Source organism: Balaenoptera borealis (assembly GCF_965194805.1).
Source record: "Balaenoptera borealis genome assembly, chromosome: 9".
Classification (NCBI taxonomy): Eukaryota; Metazoa; Chordata; class Mammalia; order Artiodactyla; family Balaenopteridae; genus Balaenoptera; species Balaenoptera borealis.
This window is the reverse complement of record NC_138873.1, coordinates 5823901-5837109: the sequence shown is the minus strand read 5'-3', so window position 1 is coordinate 5837109 and position 13209 is coordinate 5823901. Positions and strand designations below refer to the sequence as shown.

Below are 13209 nucleotides of genomic sequence, written 5' to 3'. Positions count from 1 at the left end.
GATGATACAAACAGATGGAGAGATATACCATGTTCTTGGATTGGAAGAATCAACATTGTGAAAATGACTATACTTCCCAAAGCAATCTACAGATTGAATGCAATCCCTATCAAAGTACCAATGGCATTTTTCACAGAACTAGAACAAAAAATTTCCCAATATGTATGGAAACAGAAAAGATCCCGAATAGCCAAAGCAATCTTGAGAAAGAAAAACGGAGCTGGACGAATCAGGCTCCCTGACTTCAGATTATACTACAAAGCTACAGTAATCAAGATAGTATGGTACTGGCACAAAAACAGAAATACAGATCAAGGTGACAGGATAGAAAGCCCAGAGATAAACCCACATACATATGGTCACCTTATCTTTGATAAAGGAGGCAAGAATATACAATGGAGAAAAGACAGCCTCTCAATAACTGGTGCTGGGAAAACTGGACAGCTACATGTAAAAGGATGAAATTAGAACACTCCCTAACACCATACACAAAAATAAACTCAAAATGGATTAAAGACCTAAATGTAAGGCCAGACACTATCAAACTCGTAGAGGAAAACATAGGCAGAACACTCTATGACATAAATCACAGCAAGATCCTTTTTGACCCCTCTCCTAGAGAAACGGAAATAAAAACAAAAGTAAACAAATGGGACCTAATGAAACTTAAAAGCTTTTGCATAGCAAAGGAAACCATAAACAGTATGAAAAGACAACCCTCAGAATGGCAGAAAATATTTGCAAATGAAGCAATTGACCAAGGATTAATCTCCAAAATATACAAGCAGCTCATGCTGCTCAATATCAAAAAAAAAACAACCCAATCCAAAAATGGGCAGAAGACCTAAATAGACAGTTCTCCAAAGATGATATACAGATTGCCAACAAACACATGAAAGGATGCTCAACATCACTAATCATTAGAGAAATGCAAATCAAAACTACGATGAGGTATCACCTCACACCAGTCAGAATGGCCATCATCAAAAAATCTACAAACAATAAATGCTAGACAGGGTGTGGATGAAAGGGAACCCTCTTGCACTGCTGGTGGGAATGTAAAGTGATACAGCCACTATGGAGAACAGTAGGGAGGTTCCTTAAAAAACTAAAACTAGAACTACCATATGACCCAGCAATCCCACTACTGGGCATATACCCTGAGTAAACCATAATTCAAGAGAGTCATGTACCACAATGTTCATTGCAGCTCTAGTTACACTAGCCAGGACATGGAAGCAACCTAAGCGTCCATCAACAGATGAATGGATAAAGAAGATGTGGCACATATATACAATGGAATACTACTCAGCCATAAAAGGAAACAAAATTGAGTTATTTGTAGTGAGGTGGATGGACCTAGAGTCTGTCATACAGAGTGAAGTAAGTCAGAAAGAGAAGAACAAATACTGTATGCTAACACATATACATGGAATCTTAAAAAAAAAAAAAAAATGATTCTGAAGAACCTAGGGGCAGGACAGGAATAAAGACACAGACGTAGAGAATGCACTTGAGGACACGGGGATGGGGAAGGGTAAGCTGGGATGAAGTGAGAGAGTGGCATGGACTTATATACACTACCAAATGTAAAATAGATAGCTAGTGAAAAGCAGCCGCTTAGCACAGGGAGATCAGCTTGGTGCTTTGTGACCACCTAGAGGGGTGGGATAGGGAGGGTGGGAGGAAGACGCAAGAGGGAGGAGATATGGGGATATATGTATATGTATAGCTGATTCACTTTGTTATAAAGCAGAAATTAACACACCATTGTAAAGCAATTATACTCCAATAAAGATGTTAAAAAAAAAAAGCTAACTAGTTCTCATTTATGGTAAGAAAGTTCTTATATTAATTTAAAAAAATCTTTCTTAACTATTAAAGAATTCACACATATTTATCAATCTTAGGTCATTAATGTTAATCATCCTGTTGTCAACATTTGTTGAGGACAAAAAAAAAAATCATGTCACCCCAGAAACCAGACCTCAAATGGCATTTCCACCCTTCTCTAACTTTACCTGCATTACTTGCATTCTACTGGGCATAATATGATTAAATTGAGTACAGGAGCCAGAAGAAATGTTTAATAAATTTATATATGAATAATTGTGACAACCATAACTGGACTCAACAGAGAAGTTCTTTAGATGTTAAACCCCAAATACAAATAATTCTAGAGCTTCCCTCACCGCCCCGCCTCCCCAAAAAAGAGTTGTAAAACGTGCTGCAGTACTGCACAGTACCCAGTTGCCAGGGTATAAAGGCGAGGATACAGACCCCGTGTGAAACTCTAGCAACATAAACTATGAATAAGATAATTTGATGACTTTCTTGAAATCAAGCTGATGGAGAAAAAAATTCAATACACTTGATAAGAAAATGTGCATGTAGTAAGAAACATACAAACACACACACACATACATACACACACAGAGGCAATAAAAAAAGAAAAAACTCCAGAGAGGACCATAAAGGAAGAAATTCCCTTACCTACCACTGACTGGGCATGTCACCAGTTCCTCAATGAACAACAGCAGGAAGCAAATATCAGACCTCCACTATATATCACTTTCTGTTTATATCATATAACTATGTCCAAACTGACTGCACAGTAAAACACACAATTCCCATCCAACACTATGAATTCAGCCATCTTCATTTAAAAACATCTTTAGATAGTGTCACACATATATCCAGACTTAGCAGATGCCAACCGACTTGTGCAGTCCACATCTGCTTGTGATCAGCATCCCGGATAAGCAGCGACTCAGGCAATGCTGCCCCAGTTGTGCTTAAATCTGTACCTCTCACTCCCTGAGGAGTCACCAGGGAGCTGGAAAGGACTTCAAGCCATAATTCACAGGTAGAGAGAAGACCTAGAGCATGAATTATTATTCTTAAGTCTTTATTTCTCCAGATAAGTAAGCCTAAATCCTGCCCTATCCTCAAGCCAGTCCAAGCTTCCTCAATCCCCAGAACTCTGGCTCAAGGCAAAAAATGTAATCAGGACCAGATTCCCCTCAAAACAAAATGCATTTGCTGGGCCTACGAGTAGTTTTACTGCAGACAACTCCCTGTCAAGAGAATGTCTATGGGAGGAGCCATGGTGGTCCTGGTCTGTTTAGTCACACAATTCCAGTCATGACCCTCAGGAACACTTGTATAACCAAGCAAGCCCTGTGGAAACCCCAGAGGCAAGCAAGGAAAGAGCTCACCTCTTTAAATAGTCAGAAAGCAGCTGCTTCTGTGAGCTAAGGAATGAAACATTAAAAGTCCAGCTTCTGACAAAAGCAAAGAGTGTGGGAAGAAGAAAATGAGGGAAGGAAAAAGGGAGAGTACAGGTAGATGCTAAAACCAAAGGTTCACCTCAGAAACACACACATTACAAACCTCAGTCCCATTTCTCCATGTTAATACTGAGTGAATTTCAGGTGTCTAATTCCTGTCTTTCCATGTTCTGGAAAATGGATCTACTCTGAGTAAGCTTAAAAATGACGATGTAACTGCAAAGGGCTTCATCTCAGGTAATATTATTTATTCACTGAAAGTTCAAAAAAAATTTAATAGTAGGAATAACTGGTGCATTCATCAATTACATGGATAAATAATGAACATGTTTTAATTGGAACACCAATATTAGTTCCCTAATCACCACTTTTTTCCCCTAATTTGATAGGGGTGGGGGTTTAAGGGATGCGGAAGGTTGCTATGTGCTGTACACAGAGATTCTTCTCTCTTCTGATGTTAAAGGCTCTAAAATTATCCTTTATGGGGAACCCTATTCAAGTCTTACAGTAAGAGTCAACTGGAGAAATCATCAAGAACCCATCAACATTCTTAAAAATATAAATGTCCTAAGATGGTCTCAATACATCACCAAGCATATAAGTAAATAAGCCAGGAAGGTGAGCTGCAACATAAATCTCTTTCTTTAATATTAAAAAATTTAAGAAAGAAACCATTCAGATTACTACAAAGAAGCATTTAAAATGAGCTCATTAAATGCAAATTAAAACAGAAACACTATATAAGCACTGGGCCACAATTAAAGGCTGAAGAAACAGCAGGTAAGAAATAATTTCCATTGATCAAAAAACTAAAAGCTAACAGAATAAAGTATTCTGCATTGAACCTGCTTTCATGAATATGAAACATTACCAAGTAAGAACTTTTTTTTCTGAATTTTTCAAAGAAGCTTTGGAGGTAGAAATGGATTTGCATATCTTAATACAAAGTACTTTCATTGTATCATTTTCAAGCAATGAAGCCATGAGGTTTCAAAAAAATGTAGACTTCAAAAAAATCCTTACAAATAGTTCCAAAGTTGAAAAGGGCATAGAGGCATCATTCTAGAGCCTTTGGACCCAAAGAAGAACTGTACATAATTACATGAAATCTATGCAAAAACTTAGAACTTCTTTTGTGACACAACTGTACCTCATCATAAACAGCTTTCAGAGCCTACCTTGGGTACTTAGATGCAGGGTCACTTCTCATCTAAAATTACTGAAATGGCAGAGCAAGTAGCAGTAGACAGTATATTTAACTAAAATATAAATTCCGAGACTTTAAAATTCACTGCATACAAGCTTTAAAACAAATATGCAGATTTGTGGGCAAACAGTACAGTTAGACTGTACATTCATGACGGTGGGGTGTTTTTTTCTGTTTTTTGTTTTTTTTAACTCATGTATCCCTGGCACCTGGAACAGTACTGGGAACACAGTAGATACTCAATTATTGAATCTGCTTTCTTGAAAATAAAGCATTATAAAATGAGAAGTGAAGGCTTTTTCTTCATAAGATTCATTTAAAAAAATTAAAATATACTGTTTTTCATCTATCAGAAAGACAAAAATAAAAATATTTTATGGTACACAGGGGGAACGTGGACACTCTTATAAACACTGTTGGAGGGGGGCAGGGCCATTAAGGACAGTTGTACACCTTGTGCACTGTTCGAAGGCAGTAAGTCTTTGGAGAGAGAGGGGAAACCCAGTAGGTGCTTTGCTGTTGAATGCTGGGTCAGTTCTGGGGAGGATGTCTTTTTGTAATTTTTCAGCTCAGAGGAGTAGGACAGCTCTTTGCTACCTTGTTATGGCAGATAGAAATGTAAAACAGGGTGATTTATTTTAAACAATTTGAAAGTACCTAGCAAAATTCAAAGTCTACAAACCCTTTAGCTAGAAAATCCACTTAGAAACTGTAATAATATTTTTACTTTACATATAGGCTTACATATGCAAATAAAATGATATGGACACAAACCTTCCTGATGATAGCAACTGTCTGTAAACCTACTGTATGCTCATTTATTGGAGAGCACCTGCATAAGTTATGTATATCCACTAAATACTAGACAGGAATTACTATAGGGTGGATCTGTACATGAAGATTTGTAAGTCTTCTAAGAGATGTTAAGTTAAACAAGATACAGAAGAGATTATGTTCTAATTATTTTTTAAATCACTCAAAAATCATTTTTAAGACATTGAGTTTGAATTTCAAAATTGGCAACATGGTTACATATATATCCATGCACTTTAACATCTGATACTACTTAAATACCTAAATCCAGTTCTATACAACATGCATATAGAATATACAACAAATATTACTATTAAAATTCAATTTTAAACACACAAAAATGGTAATTTTAAAAAAGGGTGAAATATAATTTTAAGAGAGGTACCAAAAATTACATTTTTCTAAGTTGAGTTCTCTTAAGTTTTTTTAATTATGCTTTATATTATCTTAAAGTGCTCTCCATATTTCTCAAAACGTCATAATTTTTCACCCACTTAAATTATATTTCTATAGCTGAGTCAGGGCATTTAACATACTAATCATAATCTAACTGGAAAATGTAAGTACTTTTGAAACAGTCTCTGTGCCAAGAAAGAATCCTGAATTTTGAGAAAGCAAAGAAAGGTAATTTTATTGGTAATGAGGCAACAGTCAATCTCCCTTACTCCTGTTCTACCAAGAAATGCAATTTTTGTTTTTCCTTAAAAGTGAGCTGAGATTTAAATAAAGTAGAAGAGTACTATTAGCATTAAAAAATGTGTAGCAAATTAAAGACAGCATAGGCACAAAAGAGGCAAGTTCTGAGCAGCACATATGTCTTTAACAAAAATAAAATAATCCCCAGATATATATTAATGTATATTTTAATCTCCAGTATATCACTGGATATAGACTATAAATAAGGCCTTTCCTGGCTCCAAAGTTTAGTCAGAAACGGGAAACATCACTCCAAGACTTTCCTTCAATTGCTCCCACTTTCACTTACCTTTGGCATTATTCAACTGAACCAACTCCAAAATCGGCAATTAAGATTTTTATTAAAATGTACCCATTGACCGAATTAGGCAATGCAAGTAGTTGACTAGCTGTGTAATTTATTGTACATTGTCCACATGGTTTTAACAAGTAAGGTCCTTTTCTTGGGAGGGAGCATGGATTTATTTATGTTGTAATACACTTATTTGCACTGTGTCAAACAATAGCCGGAGTATGAGAAAGAACACTTTTAAAAATCCACCTTACATTCTCCATGTCACTACCAGTTATTAATAAATGTCTACTCATCAAATCTAAAGATAATACGCTTCCTTCCTGTGTCCCTAAATCCCAAACAAACTAAACTGCCTAAACATAGTTCATTCTAACAAAGTTATCTATATAATCGTCTATTAGATAACAATTTAGAATTAAGTGATGATTTTCAGATCTTAAATTCTTGCCTGTATATAGCTTCACCAACAATCATACCATGCTAGAAAGGTAAGAAAAATTGAACAACATCCTTAGGTTTTATCATTGTTGCAAACACAGTGTCAGTTAGCTGGCATGATTCTCCTAGTAACGGATAGAACGTTCTACACTTTAACATTCGTTTAATAAATAAAAGATGTAAGAAGTTTATCAGTGCATACAAACTTACGTATTTTTAAAAATCACCTTCTATCTTCTTGGATAGACGACATCTAACTTCAGATGTACTTGCGTTTCGTAAGTGGTGCCCATTCAAGAATAATCCCCAAATAAACTCCCCAAACCAATACATAATCTACAGGAAATCTGTCATAATAAACTCCCCAAACAGCAATGTTTTGTAATCACACTGTGCGTTTCCATTAATTTTCAGAGATAACCCTTAAAATAACTTTTGGCTTAATCCTGGAAGACAGGAACTTTTCTAATCTTATACATTACAGTGTTTATAAGCAACTCTAACAGCCACTTCCAAAGCTTTATTCACATAAATGCACCTAGGGCCTTCTGTGTATAAAATGTTTTTGTGTTTGTTTTTCTGTTTTGTTTTGTTTTTTGCATAATGAATCGTTAGTTCACTAGGCGAAAGTTTTCATCCTTGCTATATCACTGACTCAATTATTCTTTCATCTCAGACCTCTAGGGATTTAGAAGACAAAACCCAAGGGAGCAAGAAGTTTAAATCCATCTGCAGGAATTTGTTTTGACCTCAACCATCGTCCCTAGGCACCGTCCATTAGAGCTTCGCGCTTCGCGAGCGTTTCCCCTAAAGAGTTCTCCGGAGAGTGGGTCCCAACCTGTCCTAAGCGGGAAGACAGCCTCCCAAGCGCCCTGAGGGACGGAAACCGGGGCGGAAGGCGGGGCCTTCCCACGGCCCTCGAGGTCCGGCGGGCGGTGCGCTCGCTGACGGACCGCGGGACGCAGCCTTCGCCTTGGGCAGCGCCGAAGCGCACGCCAAGGTCCCTCGCGAAGTTGTCTCCAGGGGGAAGCCCATCAAACGAGGGCCGGGTGGGGGCTTAGGACACACACACACTTATTCTCCAGGGCCACGGCGGGCACCGGGGAGCCGGCGGCGCGGGCTGAGGACGGCGCGGACACTGACACCCTACCACGGGCAGCGCACACGGGCGGCACCCCGGCGTCCCTGTCAGCCGAGGCCCGGCGCGGCACAACAGCTGGGCGCGGGGCGGCGCAGAGAGGCTGTACCTGTCAGGTACCCACGTACCTATCATGGCCACTGGGCAGTCGGAGGCTGCCGGGCGAGCAGCGGCCTACATGCACGCCGGCACCCGCCTGCGCCTCACACGAGCGGCACTCCCGGGTTAAATCGTCCAGGAAGCCTTTCCCCCGCGCCCTCCCGTGGGGGCGCGCATGCGCAAAGGGGGCTTAGCCCGAGGCCTTCTGGGAGTCGTAGTTTTAATGCGTAGTCTCTCCTCAGGTCGGTCTCCGCCGCCCGCGGCCCGGCGCCCGCCGCCCTTTCGGCCTGAGGCCTAGGAAACGTCCGTAACCGGGAGGCAGGGTCGTTCGGCCGCAGTGTTGACGTGTCACTTAGCAACCCGGAGGGTTACCTTTGGAACCTTGTTGCGGCTCTAGCCTCGGTCCTGCCCTCTTCCCGCCTTTCCTCTCCCCTCAACTCCCTTCACCTGGGAGCTGCCAAACATCTGGATCAACTTGAGCGCTACGAGGGCGTGAAATTCTACCAGTAACGCGCCTTTTCACATTTTTTCCCGACCTCCTTCTCCCATCCGTAAAACTCACTGATTCTTTTACTACACGTTTTATGAGAACAAGACATTTTCTAGGAAGATGGTGGCAGAAAAAGAGACCCTGAGCTTAAACAAATGCCCAGACAAGCTGCCGAAGAGGACCAAGCTGCCGCTCCCGGTGCACCAGCCTCACTCCCTGGTTTCTGAGGGCTTCACAGTCAAAGCCATGATGAAAAACTCAGTCGTAAGTGATCTTCCTGAATTGAATGCACTCGCTCCGAATCAGGGGACACCAGGTTGTAGAGGATGGCTAGCCCTAGGATGGATTCTGAGCCCATATCTAGGGTGGTCTTTGCCAAAAACGGCAATTGCTCGGCCAGTAACAGACGGTGCCCAACAGAGTGTGGAGGTCCAGGCTAGGCTGCTAGAAGGGATCTCGGGCAGCTGATGTACTGTGCCCGTTTCTAAGCACCTTCCTAATAACTCACGGTTTCTAGACCACCTAAATTTACTCTTAAGCTATTTACACAAAGAAGAAAGATCCCCTTTACTTACTGATTCCTAAACTATCTCACTCAGCAAAAGGCCTTATAGAAGGAGAGTTCTTATAAATCATAAACTCTCTTGCAAAATTTAACATGTGCTGATGATGTACAGCTGGGAACGTAAACTCATTAATTAACAGTAAGAAATTTCATCAATCAACCTAGAAATTTTTAGAATATCCTAGCATTTCTTCTAACAACACTCTCACAAAATGGCATGTTAGAGTACTAAAAGGCAACTTAATAAGAAGTCTATTTCCAGATAGATCTTTTAAACTATTAATTTTAAACAATCCAAGCTTCTGTTCAAGTATCTCTGCCTATTAATACAATTCATATTTCATTTCTACTGTTTTGTGGTAGTAAAAATTAATTATTCTCAATATGATTAGGAGGAAAAGTTTTAAACTGCACACAAATGGTTTGGGTACGTGCATGATAGTTTAAAAAAAAAAAACTTTTAATTTGGTATGCTACACCAGGTTTTACTACTGAGTAAGCACCTGTCTGGGAATGAGATATTCAATAATAAATGCAGCTTTCAAATTTGTGTAATTTACACTCTGGGAGGATCTGACTTATTGTAGAGCAACTCATTATGTTAAATGAAGAGCATTGCTTTCCAGTGTCATTATTTGTTTTACATAAATGTTGCAAACCTAATACCTTATTCCTTAAAATACATGAATGAAACAGATCACCTTTAGACCCTGAGGCCAGATTCCCATGTTGCTACACAAAATGAATTTCTGGTTGTCAGAATGTGTGTCAGTTGAATCGCAATAGTTAAAATTCTTAGAAATAGACTAAAACTTTCTGCTTGTTGTAACTGCAGTCCTTTTGCATGTATTTCATGTGACTAGGTGGTCATGGGAGTCAATATGACTAATTTATCAGCAACACAGAATACCATAACATTAAAGCTAATTATTTCTTTTTTTCTTCTAAACAGTATATATGATTATAATTTTAGTGATATTTTTCAATGTTATATTTCTTCAAAGACATGTGAAAAATTGGTCAGATTCTTTTTTTTTCTAAACCTATATTTATAATCACGTTTTCTTTTTAAAAAACATAGCTTTTCACCTAAAGTCATAATTCTGGAAAATCAAGTATTTCAGTATTGAAAAATGTAACAAATATGCTTATAAGACTCAAACAAAAAAATTGATTATGAAGCAGGCTTCATTATAAACAACTTACTTGAGATAAATTATCTTTTTGTTTCCATATACTTAAGGAAAATCCCTTAGTGTAATATTTATGTCTCCTTTGGGATCCTCAAAAGAGGATGAGTCATTCTTTCACTTCATTTAGTGGAAATCATAATTGTTAGATGCAAACATTATTCATCCATCCATTCATTCATTCAGTCAACAATAGTTTTTTTGTTTGATTTTTTTTGTTTGTTTTTTTAAATCTGAGAACTTGCTCAGCATACTTCTGGGGATTTGGGATCAGCAAAACGAAGTCTCAGTCCTTAAAACTCCAAGGAAAACCACCACTAACAACAATGGTCAAGTCTTGATAAAAGAGAGAGACTGTTTATACAAACTAACTTCAGTGGTACAGGAAATAAAACGCTTCCTTTTCATATCCAATATTAACATTTCAACATGTCTGCCCTCGACAGTATAGACTTTTCAGCATTACATAGTCAAAACACCCCTCTTTCTTAAGGTTTATTTCTTTTTTTTTTTTAATTAATAGACTTTCCTTTTTTTTTTTTAAAGTATTTGTTTATTTATTTATTTATGGCTGTGTTGGGTCTTCGTTTCTGTGCGAGGGCTTTCTCTAATTGTGGCAAGCGGGGGCCACTCTTCATCGCGGTGCGCGGGCCTCTCACTATATCGCGGCCTCTCTTGTTGCGGAGCACAGGCTCCAGACGCGCAGGCTCAGTAGTTGTGGCTCACGGGCCTAGTTGCTCTGTGGCATGTGGGATCTTCCCAGACCAGGGCTCGAACCCGTGTCCCCTGCATTGGCAGGCAGATTCTTAACCACTGCGCCACCAGGGAAGTCCTTAAGGTTTATTTCTATTCAGGAAATAACATGGCAATCTCCAGCTTTTCTTTTCGTTTTTATTTTTTAACATCTTTATTGAGGTATAATTGCTTTACAATGGTGTGTTAGTTTCTGCTTTATAACAAAGTGAATCAGCTATACATATTCATGTATCCCCATATCCCCTCCCTCTTGCGTCTCCCTCCCACCCTCCCTATCCCACCCCTCTAGGTGGTCACAAAGCACTGAGCTGATCTCCCTGTGCTATGCGGCTGCTTCTCACTAGCTATCTATTTTACATGTGGTAGTGTATATGTGTCCATGCCACTCTCTCACTTCGTTCCAGCTTACCCTTCCCCCTCCCCTTGTCCTCAAGTCCATTCTCTACATCTGTGTCTTTATTCCTGTCCCACCCCTAGGTTCTTCAGAACCATTTTTTGTTTTTTGGTTTTTTGTAGATTCCATATATATGTGTTACCATACGGTATTTGTTTTTCTCTTTCTGACTTCACTCTGTATGACAGTCTCTAGGTCCATCTACCTCACTACAAATAACTCAATTTCGTTTCTTTTTATGGCTGAGTAATATTCCATTGTATATATGTGCCACATCTTCTTTATCCATTCATCTGTCGATGGACACTTAGGGTGCTTCCATGTCCTGGCTATTGTAAATAGAGCTGCAATGAACATTGTGGTACATGACTCTTTCTGAATTATGGTTTTCTCAGGGTATTTGCCCAGTAGTGGGATTGTCCAGCTTTTCTTAATTGCAACTCCTTGTTCCAAAAGCCAACCCTCAAACCACTTTTCTAGTGTTAGGGCTTGCCATCAGTTCCTCTTTCCAACACTCGCTAATTAAATAAGTCACCATTCCAGTGTACTTCCCCAAAAGACTTGTAGAACTATATCCTAAGGAGGTATATGGAGACTCCCAATGTTTCACTGAGGGTGCTTTAGTAATATAAGTATACAAGCTTGATCATAGACAGATATGATGAGGTGGGCTGTGCAAGCCGAAATCCTTAAACAGTCATAATCTATGTATGTGAATGCAAAATTATTTACAAAATAATGATAAATGTAAGTAGCTAGTTTTTTTTTTAAATCCCGATGTCAAGTGTTCTTCAACTGTAAGTAGTTCCTTTACTTTACCTCTGTGAAATTGTTGTTGCATTCTGTATAGAAACAAGCAATGACAAAAGTCCTGCAATCAGAGAATAATAATCAAATTCATATTATAATGTTTGACTCAAAAGAATGATAGGAGATGCAGAATTTGAAGATTTCCTAGTTTATTTTCCCTTTAAAGGCTTTGTTTGTGGTCTGATAGAACCTATGACCAGAAACCAGTAACCCAGTGTTGTACTGGCTTCTTCTCAACAGATGGTAGTTGCTTTCTGTGCTAACCTACCTTGTAAAGCAAGTTAGGATATGGGCCCGAGGTTATGATGAATGAGACGCTGAATTCAACTGAAGCTTTATACTACATCTTTCCTTTTCAGTAGACTATAGATGTTTTATGCTCAAAGTTTATGGGAATGGGAGAAATAATTCTTAATATTACTTTACTTATATAGAAACTTTTATACTAATTCATTCAACACATAGGAGCAATGGTCAGTATTTATAAATGATATATTAAGATATTGATTTGGCTGCTGTAACAGTGACCAAATAACAATAGTTTAACTAAGATGGAAGTTCTCTCAGAGTCCAAGTTTGTAGGCAATTCATGGACACTGGGCACTACTTCCCCATGAGATAGGTCCAGGGACTTAGGAGCCTTGTATATTCTTGTTTTGCATCCTGCAGGATGATGCCCTGAGTCCAGGTGAGCTCACCATCACCAGGGTCAAATCCCTACTCTCAGGATGGAGGAAATAAGAAACAGAGTGCTTCCTTTTATGAGCATGACCCAGACACAGCACCCCACTTTCATTCATATCCCACTGGCCAGAGTTTAGTCATAGGCCTATATTTTCCCTTTTGCAAAAGCCTATGAAAGACTGACCCTTGCAGCAACTCTAGGCCCCCATACCTGTTCCTTCAGGAAAAGGGCTAAGAGTTATATAGTTCCAAAAGAGCATAATCTCCAACACCTACTTCATGCAAGAGGAGAGAAAAATGAGTAAGGAGCAACCTGCAAGAAGAGGTAGGAAGAAATGGAGAGC

General features: G+C 39.0%; 2 protein-coding genes across 20 annotated transcripts in view; one reads left to right on the top strand and one right to left on the bottom strand.

Annotated features, from left to right (window-relative positions):
- PRKN (parkin RBR E3 ubiquitin protein ligase) overlaps nucleotides 1-8147 on the bottom strand; it is a 1304064-nt gene extending 1295917 nt beyond the window's left edge. For 4 of the 18 annotated variants that reach the window (XM_082404586.1, XM_082404588.1, XM_082404587.1 and 1 more), the window contains exon 1: nucleotides 8006-8130. Coding sequence is in view for 1 of the 18 variants with exons in the window: in XM_082404597.1 (XP_082260723.1) it covers nucleotides 8006-8012 (7 nt within the window). In the remaining 17 variants the exon portion in view is untranslated. Of the gene's footprint in view, nucleotides 1-8005 lie in introns of all 18 variants that reach the window. The other 14 variants (XR_014248121.1, XM_082404601.1, XM_082404593.1 and 11 more) reach the window with 9 other exon arrangements.
- Nucleotides 8148-8228: 81 nt separating this feature from the next.
- The window catches only part of PACRG (parkin coregulated), a 505850-nt gene continuing 500869 nt past the window's right edge, over nucleotides 8229-13209 (top strand). For both annotated transcript variants that reach the window (XM_082404659.1, XM_082404658.1), the window contains exon 1: nucleotides 8229-8730. In XM_082404659.1, coding sequence (XP_082260785.1) covers nucleotides 8587-8730 — 144 coding nt within the window. In that variant the 5' untranslated portion in view covers nucleotides 8229-8586. The remainder of the gene's footprint in view (nucleotides 8731-13209) is intronic.